Source organism: Rhincodon typus, chromosome 20 (assembly GCF_021869965.1).
Source record: "Rhincodon typus isolate 14 chromosome 20, sRhiTyp1.1, whole genome shotgun sequence".
Lineage (NCBI taxonomy): Eukaryota > Metazoa > Chordata > Chondrichthyes > Orectolobiformes > Rhincodontidae > Rhincodon > Rhincodon typus.
This window is the reverse complement of record NC_063351.1, coordinates 662,814-678,458: the sequence shown is the minus strand read 5'-3', so window position 1 is coordinate 678,458 and position 15,645 is coordinate 662,814. Positions and strand designations below refer to the sequence as shown.

The window sequence follows — 15,645 nt, the reverse complement described above, 5'->3', positions numbered from 1 at the left end:
GTTGTTCGATCGACTTCAGGATGCGGGCTTGGTGATAAACCTGGCTAAGAGTGAGTTCGCAAAAGCCTAAGTTATGGTCCTGGGCCATGTCACTGGACATGGATAAATGGCTTCCCAGGACAGGCTAATGCTGGCTGTTATTTAGTGTTCAAACTTACTATAAGTTACTTTACTTGGCAACATTACAAAACGTTGAGAAGTTATTTACCAGGTGGAAGACTGCCGTAAATCACTGCACATTCCAGTCCGCGAGCCTCAATTTGTCGACTCAGTGAATAGATGTCACTTTTACTGAAGCACACAATACAGTCACCAGGATGCAGGTTATCCAGTGACTCCAGTGCAGTGTCCAGAACAGTCATGGGAGTTAGCCGCTCATAACTTTCAACCTATTCAACAGAAAGCAATTACTCAGCTGGGAAAATTCTGCCTTTTACAAGGTGCAGACAACACCAAATATAAATCATGACAACACCCATTTCACAAACAGAAAAACAGGCAAAGCTACTACAGTAAATGTTATAAGGATGAGAGAATTATGTCATGTGTCTTACCATGTATTATTCTGGTATGAACTTATAACACGTTGCAACAATAACAAAATGTTATCGTTAAATAATCAGACTCAAAGTCTTCCAATGTTTGGTTATGGTACCAGTTTAAAAACATGGAGAACATTGCAGAGCACTTCCCAAAGGGCAGACTACAACAGCAGAGTGACGTTGATACTGTGATGCAATTTGAACATGGAGGACATCAGTGCACCTTTTGACAATAACGATCGGAATAGAGATGTTGCTGTACAGCAGTCTGGTGATTCTGATCAAAAATGCTACCTAGCCCTGCATAGCGTCAAACTACTCGAGTGTTGTAAATGTGTTAAGAGGAAATTATTCAGACTTCTAACTTGCATCTCATAGACAGTGGCTTTGCAGAGACAGGTGGCGGCCTACTTGCACAGTATTCTCAACATCTGACCAGTTCAGATACAATATTTATATCAGTTGTATCAATTCAGTTTCTGTTCAATGGTAACCCCCAGAATGTTGATAGTGTGGTGATTCAGTGATAGTCATGTCAGTGAATGTCAAGGAATGACGTCTAGATTCTCTCTTGCTGAAGATGGTCATTGCTTGGCACTTGTGTGGCATTAAATGTTATTTGCCACTTGTTAGCACAAACCTTGATGTTACCCAATCATGCAGCAAGCAGGCATAGACTGCTTCAAGGTGTGGCAAATAGAATTGAACACTGAGCTATCATCTGCAAATATCCTTACAATGGATTGTAAGTCATTAATGAAGGAACTGAAAATGGTTGATCTGGGACACTACCCCGAAGAACTTCTTCACTGATGTCTTGTCACAGAGCTGATTAGCCTCAAACAACCATAACCACTTCCCTCTATACTAGTGAAGAGCTTTCCCCTAATTTCCAAGGACTTCAATTTCCTCGAGCTGCTTGATTCTGTACTCAGTCAAGTGATACTTTGATGTCAAGGCCATCACTTTCTCAGCATCTCTGGAGGTCAGACCTTTGCTGATATTTGACCCAAGGCCGTAGTAAAGTCTAGACACCACAACCAAAGAGGTATTTCCCACCCTACCCCTATCTGCCTTTCATAAGGATTGCTCTCTTTGAGACTCCCTCGTCCGCTCCACACTCCCCACTAACCCCACCATCCCCGACACCTTTCCCTGAAACCGCAGGAAGTGCTACATCTGACCCTACACCTTCACCCCACACCCTCCATTCAAGGCAAAAAACAAACCTTTGACATCAGATATGTGTTCACCTGCACATCCGTCAACTTGGTCTACTGCATCCACTGCACCCGATGTGGCCTCCTCTACATCAGTGAGACCAAGTGGAGACATGGAGACTCGGAGACTGTTTTGTAGAGCATCTGCGCTCTGTACGTGACAAACATCACCACCTTCTGGTCGCAAAACATTTTAACTCCCACTCCCTGGGTGACATGTCCATCCTGGGCCTCCTCCAGTGTCACAATGATGCCACCCAGAAACTGGAGGAGCAACACCCCATATTCCATCTTGGGAACCTACAACCCGATGGCCTAAATATGGATTTTACCAGTTTCAAAATCTCCCCACCCGCAGCCTCATCCCATGACCAACCCTCCCTCTCATCCCCACCTCCCTGACCTGACACAACCTGTCCATCTTCTCTCCCACCTATCCGCTCCTCCCACCTCACTGACCAATCCCCACCACTCCCTACCTGCATTCACCTATCACCATCCCACTTACCTTCCCCAGCCCCATCCCTCCTCCCTCTATTTATTTCTGAGCTCCCCTCAGCCTCCCCATTTCTGATGAAGGGCCCCGTCCCGAAATGTCAGGTTTCCCGTTCCTCTGATGCTGCCTGGCCCGCTGTGATCCTCAGCTCCACACTTTGTTATCTCTGACTCCAGCATCTGTAGTTCTTGCTATCTCAGGTAAATTGGCCTGTTGGATACTAAACTGAGCACCAAAGAGCAGGTTACTGCTGAGTACTAAGTTACATTTATCCTTTTTTTTGTGTACAGGACATAACCTGGGCAATTTTCCACATTGTCAGGTAGATGCTGATTTTGTTATCTTGTACTGGAACAGCTTGTCTAGAGGTATGGCATGTTTTGCAGCACAACTCTTCAATACTATTACAGTAAAATTGTCAAGAGCCAGGGACTGTGCACTATCCATTCAGGCATTTCTTGACATTATGTGGAGTGCTAAACAAATGAACCAAAGACTGGCATCTGCTGGGGACCTAACAAAGAAAATGAGATTGATCATTTACTCAGTATTACTGACTGAAGATGGTTCTAAAAACTTCAAAACTTATCTTTTGCATTAATGTTCTCCAGCATTGGGGATGGGAATATTTGCGAAGCCAGCTCTTTCAGAGAATTGTTTAATTGCCCACAGCCATTTATGATTGGATGCGGTAGAGCTGCAGACTTAGATTTGACTTGTTGGTTATAGGAATGTTTAGCTATCCATCAGATGCTGCTTTAGCTGTTTGACATCATAGACCCGTGTTACATATTCATCAGGCTGATATCTCAGTTGTATGTATGCTGGTGCTGCTCCAGGCATATCTTCTTCTTTGAGGAAGTTGCTATCAATAACTATGTTTGGAAGCAGTGCTACATATTTAACAAGTATTCAGTTTCAATGCTTTCAGCATCTAGACTGCCCAGTGTTTTTAAAGCCAAAACCATATTTTGTCCCTATGGCCCTTGCCCCAGAGATAGTACACACACCTCAACCTCTTCTCCTGTGTCAAACATCAACTCCATCACCAAGTTAATAGCCGCAGCTTCACCACAGATATGGATTTCTTCTGCACAAAGTCCTGCAGTGAAAGCACAGGTACATTGAAATAATACATTAAAAATTCCTCAGTGAAGGTACAGCGTGGGGTTAACCACAGAGTAACATTCCTACTACTGTCCCCATCAGCATTCCAAGGGCTGATCGGTACAGATAAAAGCTCCCTCTGCAGTGTTCACATCAAACAGTCAGTGAAGTTCCCTCTGCACAGTCTCTGCACCTAGGATTCAGATCATTAGTCTGTGTCTATTGACACCATATGAATGAATCTCACCAATATGAAAAGCGGTGGTCATCAAATTGGCACAATTACTAAAGCAATTTCCTCCAATTCCTTTGGATGGGGATTCCACAAGGTCCCACACGTATCTGTGCAGTACGCTGGCCTAACGACAGTTTGGCCAGCAAAAAATACTGGCCCTGGTTTCAAAGAGCAGAATCCAATCCACTCCATCACACGGAGGTCAGGCTGAGTTATTTGACAGACTTCTGTAGTAAATCCAGATGAAGTGTAGCTGAATTATAAACCGATATTCTTACCCAACAGTGCCCTGGTCCAGGCCCAGCCTCTGGAAGGATCTTTGATCATCTGGATTTCATCAATCACGGCAATTTCATCTGCAAAATATTGTGCAAAATGTAAATTCCCACCCATCCCTAATGTCCATTGCACAGGTATCAATGACCAACAGCTCCCATCCCAATAAGAATGTAGGATTTAGGAGACAGAATAGGCTACTTAGCCTGCTCTACCATTCATTAAGATCAAGGCTGATCTGGCTGTGGTCTCATCTCCATGTCGCCCATTAGCTTCAACTGTCTTGTCTATCAAAACTCTAACTCAACCTTGAATAGAGTTAATGACCCAACTTTCACAGGTTCTTAGGGAAGAGAGTTCTAAAAACGTCTATGTTCCCACAAGGGAGAGAGATGGGTGAGGTCACCACGATAAGTTGGAAAATAAGTTGCGAACAGGAGGTAGAGAGGATGTGGACAAATTAAGAGAGTGGGCGAAGAATTGGGAAATGGAATACAACAAGGGCGGCACGGTGATTAGCACTGCTGCCTCACAGCACCAGGGACCTGGGTTCGATTCCAGCCTCAGGCGACTGTCTACGTGGAGTTTGCACATTCTCCCCGTGTCTGCGTGGGTTTCCTCCAGGTGCTCCGGTTTCTTCCCACAGTACAAAGACATGCAGGTTAGGTGGATTGGCCATGCTAAATTTCCCGTAGAGTTCAGGGATGTGTAGATTAGGTGGGTTATAGGGGAATGGGTCTGGATGGGATGCTCCAAGGGTCAGTGTGGATTTGTTGGGCCCAATGGCCTGTTTCCACACTGTAGGGATTCTATGAAGGGTAAACTCTTCAATTTTGGTTAGAATAACACAAAATCAGTTTTCTGTTTAAATAAAGAGAGAATACAGGATTCAACAGTAAAGAGGAATTTAGGGATTCACAAATCATAGAGTTAGCATGCAAGTACAGCAAGTGATTAGGAGAGCAAATTAGGAAAGCATTTATTCCAAGGGGAATGAATATTAAAGCAGGTAAGTTTTACCACAGCTGTACAAGGCAATGGAGTATCTGGAGTAATGTGTACATTTTGGTCTCCTTATTTAAAAGGTAATGTAACTGCTTTAGAAGCAGTTCAATGAAGTTCCATTTGACTCATTCCTTTGATGTAAGACTAAACCTATGAACAGGTTAGATCTATATGCATTAAAGTTTAGAGAAATGGGAGATGATTTCATTGAAAAATATCAAAGCTTGAGGGAACTGGATAAGGATGCTTCCTCTAGTGGGGAGGACTAGAACTAGGGGACACAGTTTGAAAATAAGGTTTTTCTTTTTATTTTTCAAGACAGTGATGAGAGAATTATTTTTTCTCGCACAGTTGTTAGTGAGTGGATTTTTTCCCACAGAAGCAAGTGGAGGTTGGGCCTTTATTCAAGACTGAGTTAGATACATTTTTGATAGATGAATCAAGGACTAATGGGATGCAGACAGGAAAGTGAAGTTGAGACCACAAACAGATCAACTAAGATCTTCTTGAATGATGGAGCAGGCCTGAAGGGCCGCAATGGTCCATCCCACCTCCCAAGTCTTATATTTCTACATAAAAGTGTTACAGAAACCCATGTCTGGCAGCATCTATGGACAGAGAGATACAGAGCTTCCTTTCAAGTTAGAATGGAAGAGGAAGTACATATTGAACTTCAAATGTTAACTCTGTTTCTCTTACCACAGATGTTGAGTTTTTCCAGCACTGTTTTTATTTCAGACCTCCAGCATTCATAGTATTTTGCTTTTATCCTACATTCAAACTATATTTTCTCCTTGACAACATTCTCTTACCTGATAAAGCTGACTATCAGACTCATGGAATGCTCCAAAATCACATGGACCATCTAGTCTAATCCCATCCATGCCCTCACTTGCCATCTAACTTTTCAAGAGTCATTTTTGAAGTGAAGAGTTAATTTTGTTTCTTTCTCACTGGATGGTGCCAGAGCAGCTGAGTATTTCCAGAACTTTTTGGTTTTATTTCTGATTTCCAGTATTAGCAGTATTTTGCTTTTATTTCACTATTGAGGAAATATTATGTTGAAGCAGACAAGTGAATACTCCCAGATAGCCTGTCTGTACTGACCCTCTATATCTTGTTCTAAAACAGATTTTCTGATTGCCATCACATTGCTATTAGTGCGATCTTGCTGTACGCAAGGAGGCTGCTGTACAAATTTCGAAAGTGCTTCATTGGCTGTGATATAATTTGGGACATTAATGTTACAAAAGGCGTTATACAAATGCAAATAACAGAGAAAGCAGGAAGAGGTGTGCACATACATGGTGTTGTTACACTGCACATTTCAATAGTACAAGCAACATGGGCTGACTGCCTCCCGTCTGGATCCACAAAGCTTCGCTCTTCTCCAGTCACCAAGTCACACGGCACCCCCTACAAATGAACAAAGCAAAAATAATCAAACATCTTGTAAAGGTATGTTGCATACCTAAACATTGAGCCATTCTACTCTTCCAATAGAATCATAGAATCCCTACAATGTGGAAGCAGGCTATTCAGCCCATCGACTCCACAGGAATCCTCCCGAAGAGCATGCGAACCAGACCAACCCCTCCACCCTAACCCTGTAATCCTGCATTTACGATGGCTGGTCCATTTAGGTTACACATCCCTGGACACTATGGGAAAATGAGCATGGCCAAAGCAATTAACCTGCACATCTTTGGACTTTGGCACATCCCAGATGATACCCAGTTTACTGAACTGGCGTATGCAAAAAGGGCAAAGTTTTCAAGACTATAGTGGAACTCGACTGTTCTTTTTCAAACATCTCACTTCTCCAGTCTCTGCCACCTTTCAATATTCTGCCTATTGCTGCAAAGAAAACAGCTTGTACTTCAAAGACTGTACAATGTCCAAGTGGCCACTGATAACAGAGTATGTGACACAGACAGCACTACCAGGATTTCACAGCTCATCCTGATGCTGACTTCAAGCAGTTCCACAGCAAGGGTGCACTGGATGCAGAGCAGGAACGTCAGCTGCTCACTTCCCGAGTCAGGGACACAGTAGACTGTGAACTACCAGATGCTGTGGTAATTCACACCAGCTACCTGAACAAACAGCATCAGATCATCCACATGGTCAATCCCATACAGGGTTAATGTTCATTCATTCTAACAGATACTGGAAATTCTAGTTTAAGGAAAAAGGAAAATTCAAACATTTTAGACCACTCCTGCAAGTGGTCTCCTCCACATACTGAGTAATGACTCCTTCAGGTTATTGAGGCACTGGATGAGGTGGGCTTAAACAAATCATTTAAACAAGATAGTGGGCAAAGAGTTAGAGAAAGCACTCAGGAAATTCACCAGCCTTGAACAAAGTTAGGAATGAAAAAATGTCCAAATAAACATCATGGAAACACCTAGCACAGGAAGCTGACCAGTATGCAGTCTCATTTTTAAATTCAGAGTTATATTTGTATACATTACTTTTATATTGTTTATTATTATTCATATAACTTGACAAGCCAGAAGTGCTGAGTGGATGATCCATCCCAGCATCCCTAAAAAGTTCCCAAGCATCACAAGTGCCAATTTTCAGCCAATTTGATTCATTCCAAGTAATATCAAGAAAGAGCTGACAGCACAGAATACTACAAAGGTATGGGCCCTGACAATACTCAAGCAACAAAATTGAGGTCATGTGCTCTACAATTAGCCACAACCCTACCCAAGCTGTTCTTTTACAATTACAGCACTGGCATCTAACAATAATGCAGGAGATTGCCCAGATATGTCCTGTGCACAACAAGTAGGATAAATCCAACCTGGACAATTACCACCCCAGTTTACACTCATGTGAAGCGATGTTGACAGTTCTATTAAGCATCAGCTGCACAGCAGTAAGCTGCTCACTGAGGTTCAGTTTAGCTTCTGCCAAGGCCATTCTGCTCCTGCCCTCATTACAACCTTCGTCAAAACATGAACAAAACAGCTGAACGTCAGAGAAGAGGAGTGTACGATTGCCCTTAACATCAAGGCAACATTTGACAGAGTGTGGCTTTAATGGGCCTTAGTAATGGGTCAGTGGGAATTGGGAAAACTTCACCAGCTGGAGTCATACCCAACATTGCATCTAAGCTGCTTGGCCACATGTGTGCTCAGGAGTTCTGTGCATGCCAATCAGCTTGTTGATACATCTGCTTCTGCACACAGACCTTGGAGCAGAAAAAATAGTTACAGCGAAAGTAGGTCATACCTGGCACAAAGGAAGGTGGTTGTGGCTATTCAAGGTCAATCATCTCAACTCTAGAACATCACACTGAATGGCATTATAATCAATGAATCCCCTATTATCATTATACTGAAACTGAACTGCAGCAGTCGTATAAATACAGTGGCGACATGAGCAGGCCAGAAAGCTTGGAATTCTGTGACGAGTAACTCACCTTCCAACTCTTCAAAACCTGCCCACCAATTCATGGGAATATATTAGAAATATGATGGAATACTCTCCCTAACTGTAATTTGAAGGTACCTACATTGACTATAGAATGTTTAATCATTCTTCAATCCAATCCATTTAGAATCATAGAACCCTAACTGTACAGCAAACAGTTACAATATAGAATTCTTCAAACATACTGACAGCATCATTGCTCTTTTGATAGATCTCATGTGCAAGCAGTTTCAAAGGACCACAATAGACTCCAGAGTTAGCTGCTAAGAATCTCTGAATGGCATGATGTGTTTTTCCACTGTTTGTTGGCCCAGCGTGGAAGATGATCTTTCTCTGAATTGCTCTGGCCTCAGGGTACCTTGAAGTAAATATATTTGAATATTAGTAACATTGAGGTGAGAGACAGGCATACTTCCCACAACCAAAAACAAGTGTACCATTAGCCAAAATACCAACAAGCACACACTGGAACCATATCACTACAAGCACATCACAATAAATGATTGAACTACTTAGGGCAAACAATAGATAATAAATGAATAAAATTATTTTACCATAATGATAACAATGATAATGTCACTGGATCAGTAATCTAGAGGCCCAGTGGCTAATGGTCTAGGGACAAGGGTTCAAATCTCACCACAGCAGCTGGTGGAATTTCAACAGAATTAATAAAAGCTGAAAGTTAATTTCCATCACGGTGACCATGAAACTAACATGAAACCATGATTGCTGTAAAACCTATCTGACTCACTAACAAAAACAAAGTTGCTGGTAAAGCTCAGCAGATCTGGCAGCATCTGTGAAGGAAAAAACTTTCTCAGAAAGTTCTGAGGAAGGGTCACTGGACCCGAAATGTTAACTCTGATTTTTCCTTCACAGATGCTGCCAGACCTGCTGAGCTTTTCCAGCAACTTTGTTTTTGTTACTGATTCACAGCATCTGCAGTTCTTTCGGTTTGTACCTGACTGACTGAAGACTTTTAGGGAATGAAATGTTTCCTTTACCTGGTCTGGCCTACACGTAACCCCTGACCTACAGCAACATGGTTGGCTCTTAACAGACCTCTGAGATGACCTAGCAAGTCACTCAGTTCAAGGGCACTTAGGTATGAACAAAAATGCTTTGCCTTGCCAGTGATGGCCACTTTCCATGAAAGAATAAAGAAAGAAAAATTTAAATAAAAAGCAAGTCACCATTCTAAATAAAACACATTACATTCTTTAAAAAAATATATAATTTTCTCTATCTGTCCCAATGTTGACAAATCTTTTAAAAGTCCCAGGGTGTGGATAAGCATCTTCTCTAAAAGGTAAAGAATACTTCCCTTGGCCAACTCTACTTGTGTACCATGTTTCATTGAAATCCATCCTAGATATATTGCTTAGACACACAAACAGGGATGAAGACATTACCACCACACACACTCAAGGGCAGAGCTAACAGGAGAAATCCAGTCAGTCACCAAGGTTCATGGTCCTTCCCCAATTCTGAATTCATTGATAAAAGCAAAATAATGCAGATGCTAGAAATCTGAAATAAAATGCAGAAAACACTGCAGAAACTCTGCTGGTCTGGCTGCTTTTGTAGAGACAGAAACAGTTAATGTTGAGTTTGATGTAAATCTTCTTCAGAGTAATTTCTTTCTCATTAACTCTCTCTCCACAGATGCTGCCGCATCCACTGAGTTTTGCCAGCGTTCCCTACTTGTTGATGAATTCATGAAGTTAACAGCATAAAGAAGTTGAACATAGAAAATTACACTCAGACACACTCAGGCATCAGACAGAAACTGTTCCTTCAAATGGAGCTGGATCAGGTTACTAGGGGTGGTGGTTATTACCAGGACAGTGCATAGCTGGTGTGTGACTTTTACTCTGAACAACGACAGTAAAGTGGACCACAGAAGCTGTTTTTTTGAATTATCATTACAATAGAGAAGGAAGCTATTCAGCCCATCAAATGCACGCCAGTTTTAGGTGTAGAGTAGGTGTCCAGTCAGTTGCATATTTCCCCCCATTCTTCCCTCATTGATTTTCCAGGCCAGCAGCAATTTTCCTGAAGTGTCCACCATTTCCTTTGAAATGAATTCACAAATCAGCTGCCCTGGATATTATGCTGTGAGATACAGTTTTTTGAATTCTGGATGCAGCTGACACTGGGAAGGAATTTATTTTCAATTGCCCTTAAGAACCAATGAGGTAATGACATACTTCCTTTCCTAAAGGAGCAGAGGACATTTTGATGACAATCAATGAGTTTCATGGTCACCATTACTGAGACTAGCTTTCATTTTTTCAAATGAGTTTAAATTCTGCCAGCTGCTGACATGTTATGACCCCTATGGATTACTAGTCTAGTGATACTAATTCTAGATGACCTTAACCTTAACCACACCACTGTCTCCTTGTTGAGCTGAACTGGTTGATCTAATTGACCCAGCATTGAGTTACTGTGGTTGGTTCTGATCATTAAATCCTTCAAAAACACAACCTCCAGAAAATTCCATCTGGGAGCCGGGCTTGAAAAGGAAAGCACGAAGCCTGAGTTGAGACAGGAAATGGGAGAAATCAGAAATTGAAATCGTGATTTATACCCAGTAACTTCAGAAGCATGCAGTGAGAGACAAATGCATTGATCCTCAGTTAAATAGTACTGTATATTGAATAACGTTCCCTTTGATTTGTCTGTGACACATGGCCTCTTTGTTACAATGCATGGTATCTTTAATACCGCTGCTAGGAGCATGTGCGTCTTTTAACCAATATTCCTTCTATGCAGTGTCATTGTGCATTTGGTGGTATAAAAAAGCTTGCTGCACACTTTCATGGATGAGAGGGAACTTTGCTGTTGCTGACTTTTCTGATTGAAAGTGAAAACTGTAACAACCATGTTCCACGAGGTTGTCTGAAAGGAGATTATTTTAAAAATGATAAAGATTGAATTTGAGTGGACAATCTTACCAGTTGGCCGGTAACCTCAGATCACTGATCTTGCGCAGATCCTCCATACAATCCAACATTGGGAACACTTGTTTGGCATGTCTCAGGAAATAAGGAAAGAGATCATCAACATGACCTGTGAAGAACATTTTACCAAATTAGACATACTTCTGGAAAAGAAACTTGACTTTTCTCCAAATGAGGCCAAACAGCAGGACATGAAACCTGTCTCAGATATGTTAATGAGGGGCATTTAAACTTCCACCACAGTAGAAACATCTTGTTCTATTTCAAAATATGAATGTTGTGTTGCAGGGTTCCAATCCCCAGGTTATCCACTGCAACAATGCGTCTGCACTTGTTGCTGAGCTGGAGTGAGCTGTGTGTTATACCCAGTATGCGCACCTCAAATTCAACACCCACTTCCAAGGGAAAGTTGGGGATGGACGGAGGAGGAAGGGAATCACAGCAACAATAGCACCACTTTGGTGTGGAAATGAGAGCATAATGTGCTGGAAAATTTTGACTGGATAGCATCTGTTCAGAGAAATGGAATTAAGGTTTCAAGTTGAATATGACTCCTCAAAGCCATATGAGAGTCAAATTCAATTCATTGTCCGTGGAGAGAGAAAAGCAGGGATGTTGCCAGATCTACTGAGTCTTTCCAGCATTCTTTACTTCCAGATTTCCAGAGTCTACAATATTTAGCAGTGTTTAATAGAGTAAACATAATGCCAGTGAGAGCCGTACAGTCATACAGCATGAAAACAGACCCTTCGGTCCAACCAGTCCACGCCGACAATAATCCCAAACTAAACTAGTTTCACCTGCACGTGCTTGACCCATATCCTTCCAAATATTTCTTCATGTACTTATCTAAATATCTTTTGAACGTTCTAACTGTACATGCATCTACGACATCTTCTGGAAGTTCATTCCACTCATGAACCACACTGAAAAAATTGCCCCAATGTCTTTTTTAAAATCTTTCTCCCCTAGTCTCTAAATCCCTCACCCTAGGAGAAAGACACCTGCCATTCAGCTTATCTATACCCCTCATGATTTTACACACCTCTAAGGTCACCCCTCAACTTCCTACGTGCCAGTGAAAAAAGTCCCAGCCTATTCAGCCTCTCCTTATATCTCAAACCCTCTATTCCCAGGAACACCCTGGGGTAAAACTCTTCTGAACCCTCTCCAGCTTGATAATATCGTTCCCATAACAGGGCGAGCAGAACTGGACACAGTATTGCAAAAGAGGGCTCACCAATGTCTTGTACAACCCCGCAACATAATGTCCCAACTCCTATACATAAAAGGTCTGAGCAATGAAGGCAAGCATGCTAAATACCTTCTTAACCACCGTAACTATACGTGACACAAAATTCAATGAATTATGCCCTGAACCCTTCGGTCTCTCTGTTCTGCAACAACTATCCCAAGGCCCTACTTAAATTGTACAAGTCCTATCCTTGTTTGTTTGACCAAAATGCAATACCTTGTCTTTATCCAACTCAAACTCCATCTGCCACTCTTTGGCCCATTTGACCCAATTGATCAAGATCTCTTTATACTCTTAGATAACCTTCTTTACAGTCCACTAATCCACCAATTTTGGTGTCATCCACAAACTTACTAACCACGCCTTCTATATTCTCATCTAAATCATTTACATAAATGACAAAAGTGAACCCAGCATCAATCCCTGTGAAACACCGCTGGTCACAAGCCTCTGAAAAACAACCCTTCAACATCACTTTCTGTCTGCTACCGTTAAACCAATTTTGCATCCAATTGGCAAACTCACACTGAATCCCATACGATCTAACTTTGCTAATTAGCCTACTAAGTGGAACCTTGTCAAAGGCGTTACCATAGTTCAAATAAACAATGTCTACCACTCTGCCCCCAGTCTTCTTGGATACTTCCTCAAAAAAGTCAAAGGTTTTGGAGTAGATTTGTAGCTCGGGTTGTGGGTGTTGAGGTTGGTTGGCTCGCCCGCTGAGCTGGTTTCTTGTTTTGCAGACGTTTCGTTACCATGCTTGGTAACATCCTCAGTGCAGTGTCCCATGAAGCATCGGTGTGTTTTCCCACCTGGTTTTTAAACTCTCGGGTCCATTGAGATGGATTGCCTCACTTCCGGTTTTCCTTCCTGGTGGAATGTATATGGGGTCGAGTTCAATGTGTTTATTAATAGCATGCTTCGTGGAGTGCCATGCTTCTAGGAATTCTCGTGCCTTTCTCGGCCTGGCCTGTCCCAGGATCTTGGTGTTGTCCCAGTCGAAGTGGTGGTTCTCCTTGTCCATGTGGATTGAGATGAGTGAGTATTGGTCGTGTCATTTTGTAGCCAGTTGGCGTTCATGTACTCTTGTTGTTACTTTCCTTCCTGTTTGTCCGATGTAGTGTTTCTCGCAGTCTCTGCAGGGGATCTTGTAGATGACATTGGTCCTGTCCATGGCGGAGAGTGGGTCCTTGGTTCGGGTGAGCAGTTGTCGTAGGGTTGACATGGGCTTGTGTGCCACTCTGATGCCCAGCAGTCGTAGGAGTCTTGTGGTGAGTTCTGACGTGTTTCTGATATAGGGTAGTGTGATAAGTGTGTTGGGGTGTGTAGTCTCTTTCTGATGCTGTTCGTGTAGGCATCTTCTGACCCAATTCTTTGGATATCCGTTATCCTTGAAAACCTGGAAGAGGTATTTTTCTTCATCTTGGCGTAGTTCCGTGTTGCTGCAGTGTGTTGTTGCCCTTTTAAATAGTGTCCGCACGCAGCTTCGTTTGTGTTGTATTGGGATGGTTACTTTTGAAGTTCAGTACCTGGTCTGTGTGCGTGGCTTTTCGGTGTATTTTCGTTTGCAGTTCCCCATTTGTCTTGCGCTCTACCATGACGTCCAAGAATGGGAGCTGTTTGTTCCTCTCCTCCTCTCTGGTGAATTTTGTTCCGGTGAGGCTGTTGTTTATAAGTCTGTGTGTCTCCTCTAATTTGGTCCGTTTAATGATGGCAAAGGTGTCGTCTACGTAGCGTATCCACAGTTTTGGTTGGATTTGCGGAAGGGCAGTCCTTTCTAGTCTTTGCATTACTGCTTCTGCTATGAGTCCGGAATAGGTGATCCCATGGGTGTCCCGTTGATTTGCTCGTATGTTTGGCCATTGAAAGTGAAGTGGATGGTCAGGCATAGGTCCAATAGTTTGAGCATGTTTTCTTTGGAGATGTTTTCACTGGGGTCGTGCTCTTGTTCAAGTAGTGTTGTCATTGTTTCCCTTGCTAGTGGTATGTCTATTGATGTGAATAAGGCAGTGACATCAAACGATATCACGGTATCTTCGTCCTCTATCTTTATGTCTTTGATGGAGTTGAGGAATTCTTGGGCTGAGTGGATAGAGTGGGCTGACTTGCTGACTAGGTGCCTGAATTGTCTTTGTAGTTCTTTGGCTAATCTGTGCGATGGAGTGCCTGGTAGGGAGACTATGGGTCTGAGGGGGACTTCTGGCTTGTGCACTTTAGCGAGGCCGTAGAATCGGAGTGTGTTGGTTCCTTCGGGTTTCATTCTTAAGTCTGTTTTGTTGATCTGTCCTGTTTCCTACATGGATGCCTCAGGAACCAGGTATCACCACGCAGTGTGAAGTACAAACCACCCATCAACAACCCACAAGCCCGGAAAACAGCAGAACAAAATGCAAGATGGTAAGGGTAATGATAAACGACGCACACAGCCGGCTCCACAAATACAATTACGTGCCAAAAAACGTTATTCCAGGAAGCGACCAATCATGACTGGACAACTGACATGGAACGAGCCATTAACATCAGTCAACAGACCACAAGAACCAAGAAAAGACAGACCCTGCAAGACAAGCTAGCCACACTTACCCACAAAAACGACAACAACAGAACAGACACATGGATAAGAAACCTCTCTGACAGGAAACTGACAGGCACGGAAAAAGCCGTTCTTACCGGAGGACTGAACTACAACTACGGGAATGCCAACAAAACGGAATTCCTAGCTATACTGGAAGCCACACTCAAGACCAACAATGTCAACGAAGAAACACAACAAACTATAAGACAGACAGTAGTCCCAACACTAACCAGAAGGAGCGAACTCAACACCCTCAACACATGGGAAAGACAAGCCCTGGACGGATTAAAGAACGACAAGAACATCACAATACTACCTACAGACAAAGGGCGCATGACAGTGATAATGAATAAAAGGGACCACATCTCCAAAGCACAAGCACTGCTTGCCGACGAGAACACATACCGGCCAGTACAAACTGACCCGACACCACAACTAGGCAACAAAATCCTCTACACACTACAAAGACTTAAACGAACAGGACAGATCAACAAAACAGACTTCTTAAGAATGAAACC

General features: G+C 42.7%; 1 protein-coding gene across 3 annotated transcripts in view; it reads right to left on the bottom strand.

Annotated features, from left to right (window-relative positions):
• Positions 1–15,645, bottom strand: part of supv3l1 (SUV3-like helicase) — a 53,516-nt gene that overhangs the window by 22,059 nt on the left and 15,812 nt on the right. For all 3 annotated transcript variants that reach the window (XM_048608738.1, XM_048608739.1, XM_048608740.1), the window contains 6 exons: positions 11,292–11,406; positions 8,518–8,686; positions 6,186–6,297; positions 3,879–3,956; positions 3,269–3,360; positions 209–389 (listed from right to left, as the gene is read on the bottom strand). In XM_048608738.1, coding sequence (XP_048464695.1) covers positions 209–389; positions 3,269–3,360; positions 3,879–3,956; positions 6,186–6,297; positions 8,518–8,686; positions 11,292–11,406 — 747 coding nt within the window. The remainder of the gene's footprint in view (positions 1–208; positions 390–3,268; positions 3,361–3,878; positions 3,957–6,185; positions 6,298–8,517; positions 8,687–11,291; positions 11,407–15,645) is intronic.